Source organism: Lynx canadensis, chromosome B2 (assembly GCF_007474595.2).
Source record: "Lynx canadensis isolate LIC74 chromosome B2, mLynCan4.pri.v2, whole genome shotgun sequence".
NCBI classification, from domain to species: Eukaryota; Metazoa; Chordata; class Mammalia; order Carnivora; family Felidae; genus Lynx; species Lynx canadensis.
In genome coordinates this window covers 34,397,025-34,424,539 of record NC_044307.1, presented here as the reverse complement: position 1 = coordinate 34,424,539, position 27,515 = coordinate 34,397,025, and the positions used below count along the sequence as shown (strand labels likewise).

General features: G+C 49.1%; 2 protein-coding genes across 2 annotated transcripts; both read right to left on the bottom strand.

The window, feature by feature from the left end:
* Window positions 1-893: 893 nt before the first annotated feature.
* On the bottom strand, window positions 894-12,630 carry FANCE (FA complementation group E). Its single transcript, XM_030315329.1, has 10 exons — window positions 12,202-12,630; window positions 8,393-9,014; window positions 7,771-7,815; window positions 7,421-7,480; window positions 6,984-7,127; window positions 6,496-6,619; window positions 6,206-6,284; window positions 4,803-4,869; window positions 3,435-3,560; window positions 894-1,436 (listed from the first exon to the last, which is right to left on the bottom strand). The coding sequence occupies exons 1-10, from the start codon at window positions 12,447-12,449 to the stop codon at window positions 1,335-1,337; spliced, it is 1,617 nt and encodes a 538-aa protein (XP_030171189.1). The 5' UTR covers window positions 12,450-12,630; the 3' UTR covers window positions 894-1,334.
* A 2,483-nt stretch (window positions 12,631-15,113) lies between these two features.
* On the bottom strand, window positions 15,114-18,693 carry LOC115513846 (probable E3 ubiquitin-protein ligase makorin-1). Its single transcript, XM_032593310.1, has 3 exons — window positions 18,039-18,693; window positions 17,838-17,948; window positions 15,114-15,665 (listed from the first exon to the last, which is right to left on the bottom strand). The coding sequence occupies exons 1-3, from the start codon at window positions 18,170-18,172 to the stop codon at window positions 15,458-15,460; spliced, it is 453 nt and encodes a 150-aa protein (XP_032449201.1). The 5' UTR covers window positions 18,173-18,693; the 3' UTR covers window positions 15,114-15,457.
* Between the last annotated feature and the right edge of the window lie 8,822 nt (window positions 18,694-27,515).

Genomic DNA, 27,515 nt, shown 5'->3' with positions numbered 1-27,515 from the left:
GGACACGCATTCCCCGGGGAGCCCAGCCGTTTGCGGCCGCTGGAGGGCGCTGCCGCGTGTTACACAGCTAGAGTGGCTCGAACACTGGGAGATAGATTCTGCGGTCCTGGGAACCCCGTGGCCCGCGAGGAATATTCTCGTTGGCGCCAGCCACTGCCAGGCACCTAATAGGCTGGTACTGGGCACCGCACCGTAATGGTCGCTGAGAGCATGCAGTTCCCCCATGTTTGTCTCTCCAACCTTTCTGCCCTTTTCCTCCTGTCCTGCACACCTGCTTCGGGTCTCAAAAGCGGGTTTTGCTCCTGACCTCTCCCTCACCATCTTGCTCTGGGGCTCAGGGCTTCAGAGGACGTTGTGAGAAGGGAAATGTCACGAAACTTCGGTTCCTGGCCCCTCAAAGCCTGCAGTGGGGAAGAGCTGGGAAAGTACTGTGATGAATTTTCACTTGATAGCTGATTCAATGTCATCTACCTGTTAAGTAGTTACTATAGACAAGGTGCCTCCCTAGCTACTACAACACACACGGCCAGCACTGCACAACCCTTTCTGCCCTTTCCTCGGTCCAACCGGCCCCATCCTCTTCTCTGCCCATAGAAACCCCAGAAGTCCTACAGACTCCTCCTCGAAAGCCTCCAGCTCCAGACTGAGCTGCACCCACCTTCACGACCCCATTCCCCGGTGGTCAGTGCACAACAGACAGCTCTGATTGGGCCGAGGTGAGTGGCATCACACCTTATCGCACAGAACTGTGAATGAACGAACCTGAGAACTGTCACCTTCCCCTCACAGAGGATTTCACCAGGAAAAAGATGCCCCTTGTCACTGAGTAGGTGGGTGGTGGTGGTGTGTTGGTTTCAACAAACACCCAGAGTTAATAGGAAGGCAGACACTGCTTTGAATAAGACATTAAACTTCCTGCTTTTTATTAAATATCTGCTTTTTAATAAATTATTATCCAAATCAGAAAGAACACAGAGGGTCATAACATACACTTGAGCATAAGATATTTGTGCTGAGCACACAGGTCACCTCCAGGGCTCCTGAAGCATCATTCATGTATTCTGGGTCTGCTTTGACTCTACTGAGGCCTATCAGAAAGTTTCTGTCCCGGCAGCCTGAAGTAAAAGTGACAAGGAGTGAGCCCATCCAACCCCTCTAGCCCAGGACCCTGCCTGCTGGCTGGAAGGCCAAGATGGCCTCTCTGCATCCTGGAACAGGGATGGCAGTTTCCGCCATTAGCCCCAGGCAAGGGGTCAGGGAGAGGTACTAGGGGCAGAAGTATCCTTCAGGAAGCTGGTGAGGGAGCTCCAGGAGTATGGTCCCTTGCTGGATGGTCAGGGAGCCAGACGTCTCAGGGCGGCTTGCAGGGACTTCCTCAGAAAAGTGGTGTTGAGCTCTAGGGCTGTGGCCAGGCCCAGCCTCTGGATTTCAGTGATCTGGGGAGAAGGAAGATAATTATCAGGACTCCAGCAGCTGATCCTTCCCTTTCCCCTCTGCCTCATGGCACTGTTTAGGAAGGAGAGAGGAATCTAGGACACCAGGACAATGGAGGAGATATCTAAACCCATTATTCTACTATGATTAAGTAAGTTTTCGGGTTCAAGTGGACCAGGGGTCAGATGTTAAGTGTACAACTTACTAAGTCAGCCACATTTAAAAAAAAAACGTTCATATATTTATTTTTGAGAGTGTGTGCATGCACATGCACCCAAGCAGGGAAGGGACAAAGCGGGAGACAGGAAACAGAAAATCTGACAGTGCAGAGCCTGATGCAGGGCTCAAACTCAGGAACTGAAATCATGACCTGAGCCAAAATCAAAGAGTCCGATGCGTAATTGAATGAGCAACCCAGGCGCCCCCGCCAAGCCGGCCATGTTAATAACAGTTGACAATTATGTAGGAACACTTTCTATGTAGGAACACTTTATAACCATGACTTCATAAAATCTGTACAACCCTATTTTATTAAAAAAAAGTTTTTTTTTAATGTTTATTTATTTTGAGGGAACGTGACACGGAAGAACAGGGAGACACGGAACGTGAGCAGGGGAGGGGCAGAGAGAGGGAGACACAGAATCTGAAGCAGACTCCAGGCTCTGAGCTGTCAGCACAGAGCCTGATTCAGGGCTCAAACTCATGAGCTGTGAGATGATGACCTGAGCCGAAGTCAGACGCTTAACCGACTGAACCACCCAGGTGCCCCTCCTATTTTACAGAATAGAAAACTGAGGGTCAAAGATACTCCATTGTGACTGCCACATTCCTTCTGGGCCAGTATTTCTTCCCTGATCTGTTGCTACAACCTCCTGACAGATCTCTGCCCTGTCTTCTCTTGAATCCCCACTCCTTACAGATGTCCGAGGCTTCTTTATAAAATGTACATCTGAGCAAGACACTCCAGCTGAAAGCCCTGGGATAACTACTGATGCCTCACATTGGAGGACCTTCTTCCAGGATCTACATAGGGTCTTCGGTGGATCCAGGAGCCTCCTGAAATTGTGCATAAGATGTGTGTTCATGGTTTCATTTTTCTGGGAGGATCTATAGCTTTCATCAAATCATCGGATGGGCCTGTGACTCCCCCAAAAAGGTAAAGAGCCAACAGCCAAGGATGCCTGGCCTTCAGGGTAACTCCATGCTCCTCATCAAATCCTACAGCATCCTCCATAAGATGCTAGCATGGCCTGGCAATGTGAGTCTCAATTTCCTCATCTATAAAATGGAGCTAATAATGGTACCTTCTTATTGGGCTAACACATGGAATAAACTAGCAAGTTAACACAAGCAAAGGGCTTAGAACAGTGCCTGAGACGGAGCAGGGGTTATGCAGTATTAGCTCTCAGTATTTTAACTCTAGCCTTGAACCTCACCCCAACTACCATCTGCTCTCACGTTTTTAGGCCTCAGCTACAGCGAACTACCTGTAGACCCCTTGGACACTCACTGCTTAAACTGTTTCCTTTGCCTGAAATGCCCTTTCCTCAGTCTTGGCCCCTGACCACCATTCACCCTTTCAGAGTTGAGAAGCCTGTCCCAATTCCCAACCACAAGCAGGGTTTAGTTGCACCCCTCTTCCTCTGCCACCCAATGCCCGGCACCCACACCTCTCACCTGGCTCCTACCAGATATTACAGTGATCTGGTTATCATCGCTCTCCTGCCTCACTAGCCTAGCACTGGTGGAGAGTGTCAAGTCAAGGACAGGACTGCGTCATGGTCACTATTCATTCCCCAGTGCCCCATATAACATCTGGCCCACAGCGGTGTTGCTGGGATGAATGAACTCCTAAGCAGTCTCATTCCCCAGTCTTAGGCTTGAACTCATAGTTTCCCTGGCTAACACTCAGGGTGTCTTCCCCAGCAAACACTAGACATACACCCTCGTGGCACACTCAGAGCAGCGGGACCAGCCCTCATGGCCCTACTGATACTCACATTGGCCTGATACTTGGTCATCACTGTCAGCATGAGCTTGGCATAGGCCACGGACGTGGCGGCTGCTGGCCCCTCTTTACAGAGCTTCTCCATCAACACACTGAACTTCTCAGGGGTCATCTCCACCTGCACACATTGGGAGATGGGACAGAACAAGAAAGGGCCCCGAATTTAAATCCCAATTCTACCACTTCCTAACTAGGTAACCCCGGGAAGGTCACTTAACCACACGAAGCCTCAGTTTCTACATCTGTAAAATGAGGTTCATGATATCTAATCCTAAAGATGGCAAAAAGGATTAAATGAGATAATGCACATAAAGCCTGGCACATAGGTCTTGGCCTGGCTTGGTGGTTTAAGGTATAAAGGAGGGAGGAGTCCCAAGGGGTAGTGCCAGCATAGTAACAATAGCTCTCCTTAATAATAATGTAATCGATACTTATTATGTATCAGGCACTGTTCTGAGCACTTTACACCAATTATCGATTTCAACCTCACCCCAACCTTGGGTGTCATCACTTCCATTTTGTAGATGGGGAGACTGAGGCATAAAGAGGTCAGGTCAACTACCTAAGTTATAAAAAATGAGGTAGAACTTCAGGTAGTGATACGGAAAAATTGCCAAAATATACTGTCAGGTTAAAAAAGCAAAGTACAGGGGCGCCTGGGTGGCGCAGTCGGTTAAGCGTCCGACTTCAGCCAGGTCACGATCTCGCGGTCCGTGAGTTCGAGCCCCGCGTCGGGCTCTGGGCTGATGGCTCGGAGCCTGGAGCCTGTTTCCGATTCTGTGTCTCCCTCTCTCTCTGCCCCTCCCCCGTTCATGCTCTGTGTCTCTCTGTCCCAAAAATAAATAAACGTTGAAAAAAAAAAAAAAAAAAAAAGCAAAGTACAGAGAACTGAGCTTGGTGTGTTACCATCTATGTAAAAAGCAAGGAAAAAGTGAACTTAAACACATGTCCTTATATAGAAAAACCCTCTGGGAGGGTTCCCCTGGAACTAGTAACACTGACTAGCCCTGGAGAGGGGACCTGGATGGCTGGGGGAATATTTTTCACCATATCCTTTGGGCTTTACAATTTTGAACAAAAGGATCTATAACCTATTCAAAAATAAAATTAAATTTATACACAAACACATCAAAAAGTCCCTCCCCAAGGCCACACGGCTAGTAAGAGGCAGAGCTAGGACTTACCAGGCAGTCAGCTCTCTGCTACCAGCCTTTCCGGCCCCAGGACTCCCTTACCGTCAGGGGGCACCTGTTCTGCTTGCCCCTCCACCACTGGAGGGATCAGAAACCCGGGAGCCCCACCCCCGGCCACAGCATTGCAGCACTTCTCGGTCCACCCCTCCCCAGGGCAGCCTGCTCACCTGCCGTTCCAGGAGTGACTGCAACACCAGGAACGTCTTCTCTTTCCAGGGCAGCTCCAAGATCTGTCTGCAAAAAAGCACAGGCTCCAGTGAGACCGGCCCAAGCCTGGGAATCCATTGCTCCTACCCCAAGGCAGTGCCAGGCACTGGAGACAGCCAAGATCCCCAGCCAACCAAGGAAGTACTCAGAGCCCCCGATGCTGGCGGCCATTCAGTAGCCAGCCCATACTCGGTGCTGGGAAGACTACAGCCCAAGACTCCTGGAAGGGATGGTGAAGGACTTGGCGTGAGGTGTACAAAGGTTCCCTGAAAAATAAGCAGGAGTGGAGAGAGCATCCCAGGTACCAAAGGTGAGGGTGAGCCAAGGATGCAGTGAGATGATACCTATGAAGGCTTTCTAGAGAAGGCGGCATGCCCTGCAGAGCACAGGGAAAAGGTAGACCACAGTGAGGGCCACTCTACTGTGCTTCCTGTTCTACTGCACAGTCCTCTGCTTGCATGCATGGGCAGTGCATCACATGGAAACAGAGTGGCTTCGTGGGTAGACGGTCTTGAGTCAGATCCCAGGCTTTATCCCTGGCTGGCTGTGTGACCTCTGACCACGTCCCTTAACTACTCTGAGCTTCAGTTTTTCCAACTCTAAGGCAGCAACAGCACCTACCTCACAGGACGGCATGAAGACTGAGATAATGAACTTAAAGCACAGACAACGTACTCGATAAGTGGTGGCGGACGTTGTTTTTCAGGCCGCCCCCTTCTCATGTTACAGTTAGCATTTTACATTTCACATTAGTGTCCAATGGGGTTGTAGCTCCCCATTGTTCCTACATGTCTGGATTGTGACTCCCCAGTTTTAATACCCAAACCAAACACCAATTTAATAACAATCTTTGAGCACTTACTAGGGGCCAAATACTGTGCGGAGGTCTATGTGCATTACCACATTTGATATCTAGAAAAATCCCACGGAGCGAATATCATCCCCATTTTTTTATATGAGGAAACAGGCTCACAGAGATGGAATAACCTGTCTGGATTCACCAAGGCAAGGCTGAGATTTGAAATCCTGTCTGTCTGACCCCAGAGCCAGTGCTCTTAACCTCTGTGCCAACTACACTGTGCACTACTCAGGAGCAGGGACCCCCAGCCTCTTCTCTACCTTCTCCAAGGCACCCGGCATGGAAGACTGAAACCCTGGCCTTGGGAAGGTTCACGGGATGGCAACTGGCACATGCCCACGGGAGGGAGGACAGGCCAGGCAACAGCAAGAGGGGCATCAGCTGTGCAGTTGCCGGTCTTTCAGGCACAGGGCCTGGTACCCAGCCAGCTCCAACTCCAGAATGCCAGGAGCCAGCCTGGCCAGTGGGAGCGGTTGGGGGCAGCATGGAGGCCTGTACACTTACCCCAGCATTAGAACCTGCGTGTCTGGCTCCAGGGCCTCGTCCTTCATAAGGCAGCAGAGTAACTCTGTTTGAGCTGGACCTGGGTAGAGGACAGCAGAACAAGGGAAGTCTGGGAGGAAATGGTAGGAGAGGATGGAACAGAATGCCTGGCTCATTACAGGGGGGCATCATCAGGGAAGCAGCAGGTAACCTTACCGACTGAATACACAACTGCCAGGGCCACCCTGGAGTGAAAGGTGCTGGGAACAGAGAGGGAAGAACTACTGGGCCGGGCCTCATTCCAGAATTACCAGTTCCTGGGGCCTGGAGCACGGGGCCAAGAAGGGTTCTGCAGACAGGATAAGCATACTTGGCACAGAAGGAGGTCAGGGCAGTCACGAGCAGGCGGGAGGCCGAGGAAGTCAGGGACAGAATCTACAGCCAGTGGGGAGGAAAATATTAATTAATTCATTTCTTCTTCCCTGTAATAAATGCTTATCAGACATATTTCAGATGGTGATCGACGTTACAAAGAAAAAACAAAAATTCTTTTATTTAGAACTCACATGGGAGGACAAAAAGTTCCCTTCCCCAGCTCCTAAATCCCTTCAGCTTCTGGAAGGGTCTGGGGCCCACAAGGGAGGAATGAGATGCCATGTGGAGAGATGGCCTGGAGGTCCATGCTCTTTCTGTCCCCCAGGCTGCCTTGGGAACCCCTTCTCCCAAGCACACTCTTCTGCGGACTCACATTCTCTCCCCCACTGTCCCCAGCATGCCAAGTGTATCCCAATGCACCTACCCGTCTTAGAAAGAGGCTCTTGGTCAGAATGGTAGCATTGCTGAGGCTAAGGTCTGGTGAAAGGGACAGAAGCCAGGTGCAGAACTGCAGGAGAGCTGTGTCCGAAAGCTGCAGGAGCTGCAGCTGGGCACACAGCAGTTCCATCTGCCAAGTAGGAGGGAAACATAGACACTCGGTCTGTCTCTGCTAGGCGGTCTCAAGCCAACTGGGCAGCAGAATGGGTGGGGCAAGGACACTCCAAGGGAAGGGAAGGCAGGGAGAGCTGCCCTATGGTGAGGGGCCAAGGGCTCAAAGGAAGCACACGGTGACCCCTGCCCAAGAGACCAAAAACCCAATAAAATCCCTCCCCAAATTCCCACACGAGGCAAGGAAACACAGATGTAAGTGGAAAAAGGCTGGGGACATATCCTCAGGCCAGGCCATCTTCCTGGACTCACCTGGCTTGGACTGCATTCGTGGAGAAGCTGTAGCTCAACTGGAGGGGCACCCTCCAAGTCCTGGAAAGGCAAATCCCATGTTAGGGCTGGCAGAGCCCTTGGTGACAAGTCAGAGACCATCCCTTTGTCTGGCACAGTGGGTGGGTGAGGACCCTGGATGCTACCAGAGGAGAGGGACTGCTCTGGGGTTAGACGACGTATCTGGACTTGGGCCAAGAAGAGCCCCTGCGGTGACGGTCCTCAGACCTTCACCCTGACCCTCATTGTCCAAAGAGCCTGTGCTCTCCTGGGCGTGGCTGAAATCCAGGCAGAAGGTGGAAGAAGGGCAATGGTGAGCAGGGGTCAGTTACCTCCCTGAAGGTCTTGAGCAGCTGCTGCAGCCTGGGAACCTGGTCCTGCAGAGGAGAACCTGATCACTGCTGAGTCCCTATCAGCACCGTGTGGCCCCAAGCCCAGCCCTAGCTCCCTCTCCAGAGAAGGCCCCGGGTCAGTGGGAGCTAGGGGGCAAAGATGATTCACGAAGACCAAGAACACAAACCCTAACCTTGAAAAGTACTTAAGAACTCAAAGTAGACAAGGCCCATGGAAATCCAGCTGTCTAGATTGACCTCTCTGCACCCACCCTAATGGGGGTAAGACCCAGGCCTTGGGTTGGGAGGACAGGCCGAACACGGCACAGTCCCACGCCCTCTCCATAGGATAGCTCTGGAGCTTCTCTTCTTGCTTGGCACCCTTTAACCTCACATTGTACATCATTAGGCCAAAGGTTCCCCACCTCCAATAACTCCCTTCCTACCTCATCCTCAGAAGCTGTGGAGCAGAGACTATATTCCCTTAACCCCACCCTCCTACCCCTTGCTCCATGGACCACAGTTATCCCAGTTGGGAAATGGTCTCCCAACCAGCTTTGACCCTGGATAAACCCCCCACTCCTGGAGGATCCCTCTAAAGCCAGCCTCCCCACCCTAGTACCTGGATAGCTTTGGGCAGCTCCAAATTCTCAGCTAGGCCCTTGGCATCCTCCAGACTCTGACCAGCCACACTGGGCTCAGCCTGGACAGGCTGGTTCTTAATGGGCAATGTACCTCCTCCATCTGCCAGGGATTCCAAAGATTCAGGTTCGTGTCTCTCCTCCTTGTGACCTTCTTCCTCCCTTTCCAAATATCGGAACCTTTTGGGGGCCCTCTCCCCCTCAGGCCTGGCAGGCTCTTCCTCTGGCCCCTTTCTGCGTTTCCCAGGCCAATGGGGGTCCTCATCCTCCTTGTCCTCCTCTTCTTCCTCTCCAGGATCCGGAGTCTGGAGCAACTTCAGCCTCCTGCCTCCCTGGCCCAGCCGCCTACACAGGCCTTGGAGCTGTCTCTGGCAGCTTTTAGACAATGGGGATGCTCCCGCAGTCGATACCCCAACGTCTAGATCCCTTCGCAGCAATTCCCCCAGGGCCCGGAGCCAGGTGTCAGGGTCAGGGCTTTGGTCTTGCTGTGCAATCTGCAGCACAGAGAGCAGTCCGCTTTCAGGCAGCGACGGCCAAACAGCCATCAGCAGGGACATCAGGTTCCTCTGGCAAAACTGAGGCAATCGCAGCAGCAGTGGCTTCCTGGGGAGCAGGAGGACAAGCAGTCAAGAACATCTTCCTGGAAGGAGCACAGGACAGACTGCATAGAGCTACAGGTTAGATGGCAATGGACAGACAGGGTAACTAGGAGGCAGTACCTGCGGGTCAGTATGGATGGAGGGGGACAGCATGACAGTCATTCAACAAGCATTTATCGAGCGTGTATTTTACGTTGTTGTTAAATCAGCTTGAGTTCATTTTACTATTACTAAACAGCCAAAATTTCTCTGAACAATTCAATATTTTTTAAATTGAGCATGTATTCATGTATTCTATGCTAGGCTCTGCTCTTTGACATCTCCTAGTTCAGTTCAAAAATTCACGTTGAAACCTACTCTACAAAAGATCTATGCTTGTTTTACAAAAAAAAAAAAAAAAAAAGTCCCTTCCCAAACTTTACATAAAAATAATACCCCAGGGGTGCCTGGCTGACTCAGTCAGTAGAGCATGTGACTCTTTTTTAATTTTGTAAAACGATTTATTTATTTAAGTCTACACCCAACATGGGGGGGGGGCTCAAACTCAAGACCCTAAGATCAAGAGTCACATGCTCCACCAACTGAGCCAGCCAGGCACCCCTAGAGCGTGTGATTCTTGACCTCAGGGTCATGAGTTCAAGCCCCAGGTTGGGCACAGAGCTTACTTAAAAAGATAAAATTAAACAAACAAAAAGAATGTGCTGTGGGATGCACCAAGGCCCAAAGTAAAATAATAACACTCTAGGATGCTGTGCGGTGCTTATTCTGCAGCCCTGTGCTCTCCTTGGCAATCCCCTGGAACTCACAAGGTTACATCAGTCTAGCTGTGACATTCCTTTCACCCAGCTGAGTTCCTGAGAGGCACAGGCAGTGTCTCCTTCCTCCATGTCCCAGTACCCAGCAGAGCATCAGCCCACATCAGGCACTTGGTACACACTTTATCGAATGAATTAACTCTCAGAATTAAGTGTCCAGACATCAGCAAGGACTACTGTGGACAGAGCAGTGTAGCCGTCTGTAATGTTGTAAAGGCACAAATCCAGACGCTGTGGGACCCGAGGCTTACTGGTGTGGCAAGTCATGGGTACATCAAGCCCACCTGACATCACGCCTCTACTCCTCTCTATGGGACTTTGCAGGGCTGCTTATCATCATACACAAGGGGCACCTGGGATGAGTGAAAGAGAAAAAAAATCTTACTTTTATTTCTTTGTGAAAACCAACCACTTAAGTGAGACAGAAAACTAAAGTAAAAGTTAAAAAGATGATCAATTTGGGGTACCTGGGTGGCTCAGTCAGTTAAGCCTCCGACTTGGCTCAGGTCATGATCTTATGGTTCGTGGGTCTGAGCCCTGGGTCGGGCTCTGTGCTGACAGCTCAGAGCCTGGAGCCTGCTTCAGATTCTGTGTCTCCCTCTCTCTGTGCCCCTCCCCCGGCTCATGCTCTGCCTCTCTCTCTCAAAAATAAATAAACATTAAAAAAATTTTTTAAAAACTATGGTCAATTTGTGGTAGAGGATGATTAGGAGTACAGAGGTGGGGGAGACCCTATCCTAACTTCAAGGACTTATAACTCTTGTGTGTGCACGAACCCCCTTATCAAAATAAGTGTTAAATGCACAAAATAAAATACATGAGATTATGAAAGAAACCAATTATACTGAAGTAAAGTTGTACCCAGAGACCTTAGATTAAGTCCCCTCCTCTTATTCTGTCCGGAAAAAGCCAGACAGCTGGACAAACATTTCTATGACCTCCAATTTGGGGATGCAGAAAGTCCTCCTGAGCCATTTCTTGAAAAAAAATTCAAAGTGGGGTGTGGGAAGCCAGTATTAGAACTTACATTTCTACTTACCTAAAACATAAGAAGTTAGTTATCATAAATATTTAATGTATGGAATGGCCCTTCACCTTCCAGTCTCCAGCCCAATTTTGAGGGAGGGGTATCCAAGTGTGCAGAGCCCCCTAGAGGCTGAAGGCAGCACCTCAGTCACTTTTTAAATTTTTCTGTGCACTTTAATTATGATAATTAAAGGAATTTATGGATACGGTATTGTTTTTTAACAACACCAACCTCACTAAATGGACACACAACTTATAAGGATGACTGAAAAGAAACTGAATGCCAGTAAATGACGCACACCAAATAAGAAAATGGCAGAGCTGACCCTTCTCCTAGCAGAAATTGTCACATAAAAAAAATTTTTTTTTTAAAGTTCAAAGTCATACCAAAGACTATAATTATCAAGAACACCATCCTTAAGAAAAGTGATTTTGCCCTAGAATGTACACTGTGCTTTCAAAATTCGACATTATAAAGCCATTCCAACAGATGGTCCGTTTTCTCACCACGTTTTAAATGTCTATTTTTGTATACTTTATAATGTGCGCTACTTTTTTTTAAGTTTTATTTATTTATTTGGGAGTGGGGCAGAGAGAGAAGGTGAGAATCCCAAGCAGGCTCCACCAAGTCAGCACAGAGCCGGACAGGGGGCTGGATCCCATAAACCATGGGACCATGACTTGAGTCCAGTTCAAGAGTCAAAGTCTCAACTGACTGAGCCACCCAGGCACCCCTTGGGCATTATTTTTGCACTTGTGTACACTTTGTTATAGGTAAGTATCCCTACGCTGGAGGCATGCGTTCCATTTCTTTAGAGATGGGAATCTGCGAACAGAATCTATTTGAGCCCACTGTCGTCTTTTTTTAAATGTTTGTTTATTTTTCAGAGAGAGACAGACGGAGCGTGAGCAGGGGAGGGGCAGAAAGAGAGGGAGACACAGAATCCGAAGTAGGCTCCAGGCTCTGAATCGTCAGCACAGAGCCCGAGGTGGGGCTCGAACTCATGAACCACCAGGAGCTCTTGACCTGACCTGAGCCAAAGTGGGACGCTGAACCAAACTGAGCCACCCAGGCGCCCCCGGCCGACTGGCTTCTAATTACTCATTTACACTCAGCGGAAGGCGGGTGTCTTCCAGGCAGGTTCGCGGCTGCGTCCCGGCACCCAGCAGGTTCTCTATAAAGGTCTGTTGGATGCTCCTCCCTACAGGGTGCGCGGCAGGGACGCCCGGCTGAGGGGAACCAATTAACCGCTCCGGGATTCGGTCTCTTCATCTAGAAAAGTGGGCGGCGCCAGCCCATGCCTCACACGACCGTGGAGAAATGCCGCGCCCCACAACCAGATGACTTACAGCTCAAGGCGACAGTCCGGGCCCTCCACGACGGGTTCCTCCTGGCACAGCGCCTCGAGGACGTGGCCCCAGCCGAAGGGCTCCCCGCCGCGACTGCCCAGCGCCCTCAGCAGGCCCAGGCCGCGCCGCGCTCCATCCGGCCCGGCCTGCAGCGCCTGCAGCAGGAGCCGGGCGGGGGCATCCAGCTGCGCCCAGGGCGCCGACCCCGAGCCCTCAGTCAGGGCGGGTGCAGCCTCCGAGGCTGCCATGCCCGGGACCCGGGTGCTGCGCCAGCTGCCGATCTGGCTCCTGACCTCAGCCTCGACAACTGGGGAAAGGGAGCAGGACCCCAGCGCCTGCCCCGACGCCGCGGAGAGCGTCCTCCCGCACCTGCCACACTCCGCGCTCGGAGACGCACACTGAGCACCACCAGCCGGTGAGATTCGCGCCCAGTGTTAGAAAGGTACCGAGTGGGGTGTGGCTAGGGGCGGGGCCGGACGTGGAGCGAGCGGCCAGGGTAGGCCGGAAGGGGCGGGGCTAGCAATGATCCTGGCCAGAGAGTCTGGGAAAGGAGTAAGGGGGCGGGAGGAAGGCCCCGCGAGATCCGCGGATGGGGCGGGGCCGCGGTGAGGGCAGGGCCACAATGTGGGAATTCGCTTGTAGCTTGTAGGAGGTGTCCTGCCGGAGATAGTGGAGTGGGGCGGGGCTTGGTGAAGGGGTGGATCTTTGCCTGTGATCTACACCTTCCTTCCTCCACACTTCCTGAAGTAGTTGGGCGGGAGGTGGGGGTGCTGACTGGATGTGAGGGTTTCTGTTCTTTTTTTTTTTTCCAATGTTTATTTTTGAGGGAGTCAGAGCGGGAGCAAGGGAGGGGCAGAGAGAGCGGGAGACACAGAATCCGAAGAGGCTTCGGGGCTGCCCCCAATGCGGGACTGGAACCCACGAACCATGAGATCATGACCTGAAGTGCGTCACTTAACTGACTGAGCCATCTAGGCGCCCCAGAAATCCTGTTGTTCTTCAGGATCCAAGTATCATTTAATTTTATCTGATGTCCATGTTATGTGTAGATCACAAACTGCGATAGGATTTGGTCACCATTTACCAACCTGCCTTGATGTCACCTCTTCCACAGAACATCAACCGCCATCATTAAGGTTTCAGTCCTCTAGAAATATTTGATGCACAACTATCCCTCAGAATGGGGTGGTAGTAAAACCCAACACTATATGGCCAAAGGCCTTGCTGTGAACTTCCTCACAAAGTCCAAGAAGCCCACTTGCTCTGGTTGTTTACAAGGAGCAGGGAGTGGCTCCACCTCCCAAGGTTTCAGTTTTAAGGAAATTTGCTGGAGGAGGCAGACTTCTACTGAAGTAGCAGGCTAGGAGGAATCACTACAGAGGATAAGAATAGAGAGGGGAGAAGAGCTCCACAGCACCCCACAAACCCCACTTTGGGTTCCAGTTTGTGTTTACCATTCTCCCAGCTTCTGCAGTCACACACACATCCATTCATTCAATCAATCTTTGCTGAGCACCTGAGGCTGGGGTTTCAGGGAACAAAACAAACACCTCATTGTTGCTGACACTCCAGTGAGGAGAGACAACTAATAAGTAAACAGTAGAATGTTTGATTGTGGTGAGTGCTTTCAAGAAGAATGTAGCAGGGAAGCAGGGGTGGGGGAGGTGAATTTAAATAGGTAGGCAGGCAAGATGAACATGAAGAAGTTAAGGGAGCAAGTCAGGTAGAGAGATCTGTGGGGAGACATTTCATGCGAGGGAGCAGCACATGCAAAGGCCCTGAGGCATAAGCATGACTGGAGCAGAATGTACTTGGAGAGTAATCAGAGAAGAGATCAGAGAGGTAACTGGGCCAGGTCTCCTGAGGCCTTGAGATCAGAAAGAGGACTTCAGTTTTCACTCTAAGTAGTATGGTAAGCATAGGAATATTTGGTTTGTTTAAGTAATCTCTACACCCAATGCAGAGCTTGAACTCATGGCCTTGAGATCAAGAGTTGCACATTCTACCACCTGAGCTGGCCAGGTGGGCATGGTAATGGTATGGTAAGCCACAGGAATATTTTGAGCTGGATCTGATTTTCATTGGAGCCAAACTTTTGTTTTCTCCAAAATAATTTCAAGGGAGCTGTTGGGAAAGACTAAGGAGTATCTCTCAGATAGTGACTGCTTTGCAGACACCACATTAGCAGAAGTTTTGTGCAGACACCTCTGTCTCAGGTTAGCTGTTCTAACTTCATAAGAGAGGTTTTCAGTCTTCAAATGACCAGCTGTTGGGAGGACAGGCCCTGACAAGTAGCGGGTAGGGTCAGGAATGCTAAATAGCCTTCAGTGACTTGCCAATCCTCAACTAACAGCTTTACCCTCTGGTGGTGGCTCTGGCTCATGCCCACCAAGGTCTGCATTCTAGCCACTGGGAAGGAGAATGGAGGGGAAAGTTCTGAGAGTGGTTAAACAACCCAGGGGGATCCTGGAGACCCTTTCATGGGATTCTGATGTCATTACTATTTTTATAATACTAAGTTGTTATTAATTTTCTTTCCCACTCTTGTATTCTTATGAGCATAAAATGAAGTTTTCCAGAGGCTGACAGGTGATATTGCAACAGAATGAATGCAGAACCACCCCCCTTGGTTTAGGGGGAGGGTATCCGGGCTATGAGCAGACACTTTTTAGATACTAGCAGTAATGGCTTAGATGCATTTTATTGGTTTTCTTTCAGAATCCTACAAAAAGCAAAGTTAAAAACCAAGTCCCTGGCAAGAAAGTGAACACCTCCTCTTTCCCGAGAGCCCCCACCTCTTCCCCTGTTCCCTAGCTGTGTCAGTACTAGTTTCATGGGCATGGAGGGCTTGCTACTTTCATCCCCCACCAAGTCCCAAAAGGGAAAAGACCTACCACCTAGCAACCCCCTGCCCCTCAGCCCCATCCCCCACATGTTGATCCTGGTTACAGAAAGCCAAGGTAAGAATTATTGCGATCCAGTAAGAGTTCTGAACCCCAGAAGGCCATGGCCAGGGCACAGTCCATGAAGAATGCTTCGTCCTCCTGCTCGGTGCCCCCTTGGAACCCTGTTGGGCCCAGTACCTGGGAGTAGAGAAAGAAATCAATGAAAACCCATCACTTTCAACCCAATTGCCCCAGGAACAAGAGAATCAAGGCTGACACATAAGGTTGAGCAGGTTGTACGTAGCACAAAGATGCCCCATCTAAGCAGGCACCATTATCCTTATGGACATCATGTATAGGTCTTATATTTATCACAGACATTTATTGTAAACAGGGCAAGCAGCCTCCCTGTCCCACATTCCTGCTGTTACCACCTCACTCCCAGAGGTCAGCTGCATACTCTCAGTCCAGGGAGAATCAGAGGTCAGGGCTTTATCCGGTAGCTGGTGCAGATAAATACAATCAGACTTGAAGGGGCAGCGGCCATTCCCCTGCATGAAGAACCGACATCGGATCTGGCTATGAGAGGACAGAAGGAGAGAAGACCATTACTTCAAGCCCTGTTGCCCCAGGAACAAGCAGCACTGAAGGCTGACGCGTAAGGCTGGGTAGGTTGTACGCAGCACAAAGGCACCACTTGTACGCAGTCACCACTGGCATCATAGTGTAGATTTTACGTTTATTACAACTATTTTCCAGCAGATGGCAGTAAAGTGTCTTAAGGGGGGGGTGCCTTTCTCTAAGTCTCCACAAAGTTCATTTGGGCCAGCTGGGCATCTCTTTTCCTTCGTTGAACTAAGTTTCAACAATACCACCAAGAAAAGATAATCCTAAAACGTGTCTCTGTAACCAACTTAAAACAATGTCCTGTTCTGAGGAGTGGGCTTATGATTTGGTAATTGCTAGCTAATGAAATGAAATTGATGCCCTTTCTCTTCTTCCTCCTCCTATTTACTCAAACCTGGCGTCAGAACCCCCGCCATCTGGATAGCCTACAAAAACCCCACACGCAACCTATCTACATTTCCCATCAGCTTCCTTCTCTTCACCCTCATGGGACAGTGACAGTCCTGGAACCACCTATGCTGAAAGTATTAGGCCTCTTAAATCTTCCTTCTTTTTTTAAAAAAAAAATTTTTTTTTTCAACATTTATTTATTTTTGGGACAGAGAGAGACAGAGCATGAACGGGGGAGGGGCAGAGAGAGAGGGAGACACAGAATCGGAAACAGGCTCCAGGCTCTGAGCCATCCGCCCAGAGCCTGACGCGGGGCTCGAACTCACGGACCGCGAGATCGTGACCTGGCTGAAGTCGGACGCTTAACCGACTGCGCCACCCAGGCGCCCCTTAAATCTTCCTTCTAACCTCATGGTCACTTGGCCACTTCCTCTCAATACCCCCCCTCCCCCATTCCTTCCAGTATGCACTAGGAGTCAGAATGCTTGGCTTCAAACCCCACTTTCACACTTAAGTCATACAGACCATGCCTCAGTTTCTTCTTCTGCAGCATGAGATCTTAGGACGCCCTACTTCACAGAGTTTATAATGTGCAAAGTCTGTCATATATAATAAGCCCTTCATCTACATCATCTCCTATCCTACCTGGGCCTGGGTGCTCCCTTTTGGCTTAGACAACTTCTTTTTTAAATTTTTTTTTTTCAACGTTTATTTATTTTTGGGACAGAGAGAGACAGAGCATGAACGGGGGAGGGGCAGAGAGAGAGGGAGACACAGAATCAGAAACAGGCTCCAGGCTCTGAGCCATCAGCCCAGAGCCTGACGCGGGGCTCGAACTCACGGACCGCGAGATCGTGACCTGGCTGAAGTCGGACGCTTAACCGACTGCGCCACCCAGGCGCCCCTGGCTTAGACAACTTCTAAAGACTCCCGACTGGTACCCCAGATGCCAGTTATCTCCTCACTTTGACCTGTCTCTGCCTGGAGTGCTCTCACTTTTCTCCTCCGGAGGAGCCCCCTCCTCCAACCCACAGCTCAAACACTTCCTCCTCTGTGAGACTCACCCAAGAGCTTTTCCCCACTTTGTTGAGTCAGCTGTTATAGTTCACAGCAAAATCCGGTGCCTTCTCAACAGGGTCGAATGTGTCACAGGTAGAGACAAGACCTTCTTTTTTGATCCCACCCTTTATCCAAATAGACTTTGCATATGTAGCATATAATAAGCCCTTTGGGAAGGTGAAATTAAGAACCTGGAATTGTAGTTAATTCCAGATCTGGATGTATGCCCACCCTCCACAAGAGATTAAAACCTACTGACTTTTTCCCTGTCTCCAAGGGCTGCCTTTTGGTCTCTTTCTCAGAGACCCCATGTTTTCAAAGATCATCTACACAAACAACATTCATATCAATTTATCTCCTTGCTTAAAAAAAAAAAAAAATCAGAAGTAAAACCAAGGAGGGTTTCTCATTGCACTGAGAAAAACAGTTACCCTGCATTGACCTTGACCTTGAGCCAGGCTGGAAGGCTTGATCTGCTGTCTCGGTCACTCATCATTATTTATTGGGCTTTCTGAAATAGTGGAAATAGCTCACATCCTCGTCTGCCCTCTCTATCATTCTGAACTTCCGGGATTTGGGGGATCCCAGGCTGGGAACCACGGCTGAGCCAGAATGGAGCAGAGGCTGTCTTCTCCTCTTCCCTAACCTGGGTCATGGTCCCCCTGCCAGCCTCACCTGGTCCGAGCCTTGAAGTTCCTGATGAGTTGCTCCTTCTCAGCCCCCTCGCTCACCCAGAATTTGTGGGGGATGATGTAGCTGGAATGGACACGGCACTGGGGACAGGCCCTGCCGAGGCGGGAGTGGGAGAACAGTCACAAGCCCTCACCTCTCTGAAGTGTCTCCCTCCCTCCCTCCCAGGCTCCTCCTGACACTGACTTGATGACAGCCAGCGGGAAGTTCTGTTGGCTTTTCCGCCAGGTGCGCAGGCAGCCCAGGCAGTGGGCGTGGGTGCAGTTGGGTAGGATGCCGAAGATCCGCTCGGCCTCTGGCTTGTCCCACACCTTGTCCATGCAGATGCCACACACGACGTCCCGACTGTCCTGCTCCCTCTGCAGCCACACACAGGGTCAGGGCACATCCGTGTCCACCCCCTCCCCCAACGCATACACACTGCCATCCCCAATACAGCCCAGGGACCATATAGCCCTCCTCCAGCTGCCCCGGGCGTCTCAGAGGTCCAGCATGGCATCCTGCCACTGCCCCTCCCCCGCTACCTGCTGCAGCTCCAGGCCCAGGCTCTGAAGTGGGGCCATGAGCTCCCGGACAGGGTCTGACTTAGGCTGAGGCTCCTGGGAGTAACAGTGATCGTCGTCAGCAGCTGTTGGGGAAAACTGGATCCATTCATTCATTTACTCATTCGTGTAACATCTGCTGAGTGTCTGCTGCACATAGAGCTCTATGGGCACGCAAAGTCTTGCCCCCAAGTAACTGGGAATCCAGTCAGAAGTGTAGGTCTCTAATACACCATTTACAGCTATGCTGTCCTGTACAGCAGCCGCTGGCCACATGTGGCTATTGAGCACCTGAAATGCAACTACTCTGAACTGAGATTTTGAAGCTTAGTACCAGAAAAGACTCTAAAATATTCCATTAATAACTTTTTATATTGATTACATGTTGGGATGATTTTGGATATACAATTTTTGATATATTGGGTTAAATAAAATATAATATTAAAATTAAATTTCACCTGTTGCTTTTTACTTTTTGAATGTGGCTCCTAGAAAAATGTAAATTTCACATGAATAGACACTTCTCTAAAGAAGACATCCAGATGGCCAACAGGCACATGAAAAGATGTTCAGCGTCGCTCCTTATCAGGGAAATACAAATCAAAACCACACTCAGGTATCACCTCACGCCAGTCAGAGTGGCCAAAATGAACAAATCAGGAGACTATAGATGCTGGAGAGGATGTGGAGAAACGGGAACCCTCTTGCACTGTTGGTGGGAATGCAAATTGGTGCAGCCGCTCTGGAAAGCAGTGTGGAGGTTCCTCAGAAAATTAAAAATAGACCTACCCTATGACCCAGCAATAGCACTGCTAGGAATTTATCCAAGGGATACAGGAGTACTGATGCATAGGGGCACTTGTACCCCAATGTTCATAGCAGCACTCTCAACAATAGCCAAATTATGGAAAGAGCCTAAATGTCCATCAACTGATGAATGGATAAAGAAATTGTGGTATATATACACAATGGAGTACTATGTGGCAATGAGAAAAAATGAAATATGGCCCTTTGTAGCAACGTGGATGGAACTGGAGAGTGTAATGCTAAGTGAAATAAGCCATACAGAGAAAGACAGATACCATATGGTTTCACTCATGTGGATCCTGAGAAACTTAACAGGAACCCATGGGGGAGGGGAAGGAAAAAAAAAAAAAAAAGAGGTTAGAGTGGGAGAGAGCCAAAGCATAAGAGACTGTTAAAAACTGAGAACAAACTGAGGGTTGATGGGGGGTGGGAGGGAGGGGAGGGTGGGTGATGGGTATTGAGGAGGGCACCTTTTGGGATGAGCACTGGGTGTTGTATGGAAACCAATTTGTCAATAAATTTCATAAAAAAAAAAAAAAAGAAAGAAAAATGTAAATTTCAGGGGCACCTGGGTGGCTCAGTCAGTTAAGCATCTGACTCTTGATTTCAGCTCAGGTCATGATCTCATGGTTTGTGAGTTTGAGCCCTGCATCAGGCTCTGAACTGACAGCACAGAGCCTGCCTGGGATCCTCTCTCTCTCTCTGCCTCTCCCTCTCTCTCAAAATAAACATTAAAAAAAAATTTTAATGAAAAAATGTAGATTGCATATGTGAATTACAACCACTTTAGAAAACAGCTGGGCACGTCCTGAAAATATTAAACGTGGAGTTACCATGCGACCCAGCAATTCTACTCCTAGGTATATAGCAAAGAAATGAGATACACGTCCACACAAAAACTTGTATACGTGCACGCTTACAGCAACATTATTCGTAATAGCCAAAAAACAAAACAACCCAAAGGTCCATCAACTGATGAATTAATAAAACAAAATGTAGTATTTTCATATAACAGAGTAGCATTTGACCATAAAAAGGAATGAAGTACCGATTCGTGCTACAACATGGATGAACCCAGAAAATGTGATGCTAAGTTAAAGAAGCCAGACACGAAGGGCCATATAGTGGGATTCCATTTATATGAAGTGTCCAGAACAGGCAAATCCATAGAGACAGAAAGGAGACTGGTGGTTTCTAGGGGCAGGGAGGAGTGGGGGAGAGGGAGTGGTTGGCTCATGGGTTTCCTTTTGGGGTGAGGAAAATCTTCTAAAATTAGATAGTGGTAATGTTTGTAGAACTCCGAATATACTATATCAATTCTTTTTTTAAAATGTTTTATTTGAGAGAGAGCGAGAGAGAGAGAGAGAGAGATCAAGCAGAGAAGGGGCAGAGAGAGAAAGAGGGAGAGAGAATCCCAAGCAGGCAGAGCCTGATGCAGGGCTCGATCCCACGAACTATGATTATGACCTGAGCCAAGATCAAGAGTCGGTCGCTTAACCAACTGAGCCACCTAGGCATCCCTGAATATACTATATTACATTGGATTGTATACTTTAAACTGGTGAATTTGTGAATTATATCTCACTAAAGCTGTTAAATTATATAGGTGACTTGTGTTCCAGCTGGACAGCACTGAATTAGAATAATTTAAAAAAGAACTGCTAACATTTAGTGTTTACTCTGTGCCAGGTACTGTGTGCTGAGCACATCACATTTATGAATTCACTGCACCCTCACAAGACCTGAGACAGGTACTGTTATCACTGAGGACACGGAGGTCCAGAGAGGTTAAGTGACTTATCCGAGCCCACACAGCTACTAAGTGGCAGAGCCGGCATTTGAGACTAGGTGGTTTGACTCCTCAGGCACCATGAAATTCTGCTTCTAGCACACAGACAACAACAGAGCTGGAGGTAAGTTTCCCTCTAGCTGGGAATCTTGAGGTGGGAAAGAGGTAAAAGGAGATATAAACCTTGCTCAGAGACAGCACAGGAACCCTGGTCTCAGATCCCACTTGTGCCCACCTGCAGGGCCCCTGATGACTCACATGGTGGTGACGGGGACTTCCAGGAACTGCCATCAACCTCCTCCGCCTTGCCGGCCAACCCCACCAGGCCAGGCTCCATACCCCAGCAGGCCCCTGGCCAGTCCCAACCCACAGCCACAGAGGGCAGGTAGGTGGGCTCGGAGCCCCTGCGGGTCAGCCCCAGCCGGGGTCTTGGCAGGGTGACACGTGGCTCCGAGTGGCGCCGGCCCCATTCCAGGTGGCCAGGGGGCTGAGGGTGCTGATAGCTGCAGTGGGAAAGAGAAGAGTGAGGAGACACGGCTAGATCCGCCAGGGCTCAGAGCTAGCTCAGCCTAGAAGTCGGAACTGAGAGGGGAGAGCAGGCTTTGGGAAGATGCGTGGTCCACGAAGGGATGATCCTTCCTGTGTCCCCCACCCTATTCCCTATTTGAGGACAAGGGCTGCTTACCTGCATTGATCTCCGTGGAAGCAGAAGCCTCGCTGGAAGTATCTGCAGACCTGGGACACCTTTCTGTCTTGCGCGATGTAGCAGCTCAACCCCCAGCGACAGGCCCCTCGGGCGAATGTCCTAAGAGATTGTCTGAGTCATGCTCAACCTCGTTTTAGTTCCTGCCTTTGTAATCCTTAGAGAGAGAGGCTGTAGGATAGCTGAACACAGGCTCTGGAGTTGGTCCTGTGTTCAAATCCTGCCCCTTCTAGGGAGCCCTGGGTGGGTAACTCAAACTTTCCTAAAGCTTGGTTTCCTCACTCTTAAAAAATAGAGGGCACCTGGGTGGCTTCATCAGTTAAGCATCTGACTCTTGATTTCAGCTCAGTTCGTGATTTCACAGTTCATGAAATTGAACCCCGTGATGACAGCATGGAGCCTGCTTGGGATTCTCTCTCTCTGCCTCTCCCCTGCCTGTGTTTCCTCTCTCTCTCGTTCAGAACAAACAAACAAACAAACAAAAAGTTAACAATGCCTCTTTGTTACCTCAGAGTTGTTGCAAAGTTTTTGTTTTTGTTTTGTTTTTAACATTTATTCATTTTTGAGAGACAGAGACAGAGCCTGAGCAGGGGAGGGGCAGAGAGAGAAGGAGACACAGAATCCGAAGCGGGCTCTAGGCTCCGAGCTGTCAGCACAGACCCCAAAATGGGACTTGAACCTGCAAAGTGTGAGATCATGTCCTGAAGTCAGATGCTTCACCGACTGAGCCACCCAGGCACCCTGCGAGGGGTTTTTTTGTTTTGTTTTGTTTTGTTTTTTAAGGTTTTGCACGAGGCACTTAGTGAGTGCTCAGTAAATCATAGTGATTACTATTCTGTCCTCCAAGTACAGAGTCTTGTAGGTTCTGGAATCAGAACTCTGGGTTCAAATTCTGCTACTAGGACCAGCTTCATGGGCATGGCTATTTAGTCACACAGGGGCCCAACACTTGCTTTAATGATCTGCTGTTGCCCACCTGAAATGATTAAATTTTTTAACAAGGGCCGTTATGTTCATTTTGAATGGGGGCCCACAGATTACACAGCCTGTTCTGCCTGATACTGCTACTTCCTGGTTGCTTGAGCTTGGACAACCTTTTTATGCCTCAGTTTCTTCACTTGTAAAATGGCGATAATATTTGTACCTATTTCATGAGGGATGTCAAATGTAAATGAGATAATATACGTAAGACACCTGGCCTATAGCAAGCCCTCAATAAAATAAGAGCTGTTGTCTTCCTCATCATCACTATTACAGGGGCTTTTGAGGGTCAAGGTGGGAGATGGAGAAGGGAAGGAGGAGGCTGGGTTGGACAGGTGTTTGTTAAGAATCTACCACATGTTCAGGCCTGGGCCAGGGCTCTGGGACAGCGGTCCACTTTTGTCATGTGCTTCCTTGCCTGGAGGGCGAATGAGGCCACACATGAGGTGGCCAGGGCATCAGGGATGGGGACAGAGGCCTTATTCTAGTCCCAAGAGAACACAGATTGCCAACCCGAGCTAAGGGTCTGCCATAGACTGGTGGGCACCACTCCCTCAAGAATGTTCAATGGTGAGAGGCCCCAGCAGAGAAGTAGGCCGAGGGAAAAAAAGATGGGCAACAGGACTTGTTGGTGAGGGTTCCAGATTGTGGGGCACGTGGTCCTTCATCCACAACGATGGTGTGGAACTCCTGGATGAGGAACCTGCCTATGGAGCTCCTGCTGAGGTGACAGAGCACACAACCAAGAAACCAGGGCCAGGACTAGCGGGAGGAGAGTGGGTACTCACCTCAGACACAACATCTCAGGAGATGCCAAACAAACAAACAAACAAACAAACAAAAAACCTCACCAATAAAAGAAATCATATTTTAAAGATCAAAATTAACGCAAAAAAAATCTACACTGGACAAAATATCAAACTTTTAAACAAAGAGAGGGTTCAACGCCACACAGGCTATTTGCCTCCCCGGCCCTGCAAGGACACAAGCAACCAGGACAAACACAGACTGTGAAAAGGGCTCAGACAGAAACAAATGGCTGGCAAGGTGGGCACTCGACAGGGTGGTCAGGGAAGGCCTTTGAGTGTAATGTAAGGTCACTAAACAGTACTTTTTGATGATAGTACTATGTAATTTTTGCCATTTAATTCAGAAGAAATGCAAAGAATTCAGTGCCCCAGCAGAACAAATCACCTTTCATTCCCATCCACTTATTTATGTGAACAAGATTTCATAGTGCTTCCATTTACAAAAACTGAAAATAGAAACTGATGTTGGGGCACCTGGGTCGGTCAGTCAGTTAAGCATTTGACTTCGACTCAGGTCATGATTTTGGGTTTGTGGGTTCAAGCCCCATATCGGGCTCTGTGCTGACAACTCAGAGCCTGGAGATTGCTTCAGATTCTGTGTCTCTCTCTCTCTCTGCTCCTCTCCTGTTCACACTCTCTCTCTCAAAAATAAATAAACATTTTAAAAATTAAAAAAAAGAAAGAAATTGATGTTGAATGTTGGCTTATTCTAGCAATAAGTAATATTTATATCCATGGATACATGAGCTTTCTGGGGAGCAGAAAAAAAAAGCAACTGTTCCGTCTACCTCAGGAGAAAATTTTCTAAAGAAAATTCTTTGTTATTTAGTAATTAACTGTTCAGGTTATTTGGATCAGTTGAGTACTACCAATAACTAAATCCAGAAAAAAAAATTAATTTTGTTTCACAAATATCTTTGTTGCAGAAACATAATATTGTGATCAGCAAAAGACAGCATCTGAGAATAAAAATATTTTAGGAGAAAATTTTGGGGGAAAGTGAAATGGAGGAGGCATGCAAGGAGAAAAGGGAATTATGTAAAACTCTAAGAGCCTGTATATATATATTTTTCTCTTTTTTTTCTTTTTCTTTTTTCTTTTTTTTTTTCTTTTTTTAGATGGATGACATTGGACGCATGGAAAGAAGAATGGACTTATTCACATCTAGCCGCTTACCTGCCATTACTGGTCTGCCTACACAGCAAGTGTAGGACCCAAAGCAAGCAGGATTCAGATTTCTACCCAGAGCTACAGCCTGCCCCAGCCCAGTGCTCTGTGGTGCCTTATAATCATCCTCACTGCCTGGCTTGGAAAAAATGAAAAGCTGCTACAGGAAGACTGAGGGCAAGTTCTTGTGGGCTGAGGGCTTTGAACACATCCCTCAAAATCTTGCCTGAAGGGCCAGCCTTGGAGAGGAAAGATTCAGAAATGACAAAATGCATTTGATTTAGTGATGTAACTTGTCTCTAAAAACATCTTTTAAAAATAGCTTCTGGAATTTTTTAAAAAAGTAATTGTTTTATTTTAAAATGGGACTATTTGTAATACTTTGGAGATGATCATCTTTTGCAACAATTTACATTAGCACGTAAACCAGTAGGTAACGTGAAGTGTGGAGGGGACATGCGGTTGTCCAAATTTCTTTTAGGAGGTTTGTGGAAGGTGCCTGGTCTGCTCTGTTTCTGCTCCCAATTACCATGTCGGGGGAGTAAACACAAAAAGACTGGGTTGGGGTAGGGACCAGACCAGTAGGTGACAACCAAAGTTCAGCAGGGCTGGGGATGGGGGAGGTGGAAAAGAAGAGTCACCATGGAAGGGGGGTGATCCTAGAGCAAGAGCCAGTAACCCTCAGAGGAAGGGTTTGCAGGTCTCCTCTTCAACAATGGAAGCCTCCAGAAGGAGAGATATGCTGGGAAAACTTTGCCTTTCCCTAAAGACCACCAATGAGGCCAACTTCCAGGACCGCCAAAACAGGGGCCACCAAACTAACTCCTGAGAGGCTCGGTGACAGGAGGTCTCCAAGCATGTCCACGGGGGGCTCAGCCCCTTGGATGAGGCACAAGAAAAGGGGCTAGGGGCTTTGTGATCAAAGCCACATTTGAGTAACTCTTCCTTCTATATTTTCTTAAAGCCGTGTTGTGTATCACTTACTGTATGTGAACGTATTAAAGGCTCTGGTAAGCCCCACAAAGGAACCTATTTGATTTCACCCAGCATTGCTTAAACCTACTTTTATCGTTAATTGTTTAGGCCCTCCACCCCCACACTCTTAACGTACTGATGAAGCACATTTTGTTTTTGGAAATGTCAAATTAGTTCACTGAATCCTCAAAACAAGCCTTAAAGTCAGGAGTCATTTTTTTTGTTTTGTTTTGTTTTCAAAAGCTGAGGCTCAGAGAAGTAAAGTAACTGGCCTGGGCCCCGGAACAAGAGCCAGGACCGTACAACCCAGGTGCCCTCATTCAGCCCAATCATCCTCTAAGCAAACAAGATTGACTTGTCAGGGGTGAGGTCCGCCGGCTTTGGGAAATTTCTCAAGTCAAGGTCTGAGACCAAGGAGGAGGGACAGAGCAGCAGGAGATCATAGGTAATCCAGGCCTGGGGAGGCAGCCAAAGGGCCTTGGTGTTTGGGGTGCTGGAGCCTTGGACCCCTGAGTAGTGAGCCTGGGGAATCAGGACTGCACTGTGGGGGGCTGGGTACAGGAGGAGGGACTGAGGAATTTAGGGTTGGGTATGGTACAGGGGGAGGTGGAGCCTGCCAGATGAGCCCTCTGACTGGGGTTTTTAGAACTGAGGGCCCAAACTTAGTCTAGGCTGTCACCTTCCTGGCCCTGTCCAAAGCTCAGGAAGGAACAATTGATAATCTCCTTCAGTAAACATCTGTGCCTCCCTCTTGCTACCTAGCTGCCTTTCTTCCCACCTAGCTGCCTTTCTTCCCAGCCTGGGAAAACCACTTCCCTCTGAGACCCTAAGATCTACAAGTATCCCATCCTTACCCAAATTTCAGTTCTCTCTGGGGGAACTGAGCTCTTCAAACTGTTGGTAAAATGAAGTTAGGCTAAGGTGTGAATGTTTGAGCCAGCATGACCCAGAGAATGACTCTCTAATGGTGTAATGTTCAACCTGATATGTTTCCATTTAAAATTTTTTTTTAACGTTTATTTATTTTTGAGACAGGGAGAGACAGCATGAATGGGGGAGGGTCAGAGAGAGAGGGAGACACAGAATGTGAAGCAGGCTCCAGGCTCTGAGCTGTCAGCACAGAGCCTGATGCGGGGCTCGAACTCACGGACCGCGAGATCATGACCTGAGCCGAAGTCGGATGCTTAACCGACTGAGCCACCCAGGCGCCCCCCATTTAAATGTTTATGAACACCTGGCTTCATGCTAAGTTCTGGGGCTAGAGAAGTGACCAGGGCATTGGATCCCACCCACAGGGAGATACTTGGTATTCCTGGGCAGAGAAACCTTTGCTGGGTGGAAGAGAAAGAAGGCAAGTGGGGAATACTTGTTCTAAGTGATCAGACCCTGAGCTAGCCCTGACTCAGCTGTGCAGCCTTGGTGTGCCTTTTCTCTTCTCTGGTCTCAGTCTCCTCCTCTGGACAATGAGGGCATGGGAAATGATCTCTAGACCCTTCTAACATTGGGGTGGGGCAAGGAAACCCCTCCTCCCCCTGATGCACCTCAAATTCTTAGAGACTGGGCTTTCAAAGGCCAGGCCAAACCTCAAAGACTTTTCTCCCACCTTCCCCATGTACCCTGAGGCCCATACCCCTACCTGCATGGACGCTGGGAGTGGGGGCTGCTCTCTTTACCATGGCCGCTGCCATCTGACTCTGTGGGGTCCATTCCAGCTGTAGCCACTAGTGAACGTCAAGCAGGCCTGCTCCCATGCTCCTTTATCCCGCCCTCTCCAGGCCGGGCCCAAAGGAGGAGGGGCTCCACAGCCAGGCCTGCCCCTTCCCTTGGCCCCAGGCCTGCAGGAAGGAGGGATGGAGGGCAGAGGCAGGATGGCTGGGAGGCTCTGGGGTT

What these genes read in the sequence shown, in the direction of transcription:
- FANCE (XM_030315329.1), bottom strand. Translation starts at nt 12,449, where the DNA reads ATGGCAGCCTCGGAGGCTGCACCCGCCCTGACTGAGGGCTCGGGGTCG. An exon ending in CCGGACTGTCGCCTTGAGCT is followed by an intron (nt 9,015 to 12,201) that starts GTAAGTCATCTG and finishes CCTGCTCCCCAG; the next exon opens with GAAGCCACTGCTGCTGCGAT. An exon ending in AGTCACTCCTGGAACGGCAG is followed by an intron (nt 3,561 to 4,802) that starts GTGAGCAGGCTG and finishes CAATGTGTGCAG; the next exon opens with GTGGAGATGACCCCTGAGAA.
- LOC115513846 (XM_032593310.1), bottom strand. Translation starts at nt 18,172, where the DNA reads ATGGACAAGGTGTGGGACAAGCCAGAGGCCGAGCGGATCTTCGGCATC. An exon ending in TTCCCGCTGGCTGTCATCAA is followed by an intron (nt 17,949 to 18,038) that starts GTCAGTGTCAGG and finishes CCGCCTCGGCAG; the next exon opens with GGCCTGTCCCCAGTGCCGTG. An exon ending in AACTTCAAGGCTCGGACCAG is followed by an intron (nt 15,666 to 17,837) that starts GTGAGGCTGGCA and finishes GTCCTCTCATAG; the next exon opens with CCAGATCCGATGTCGGTTCT.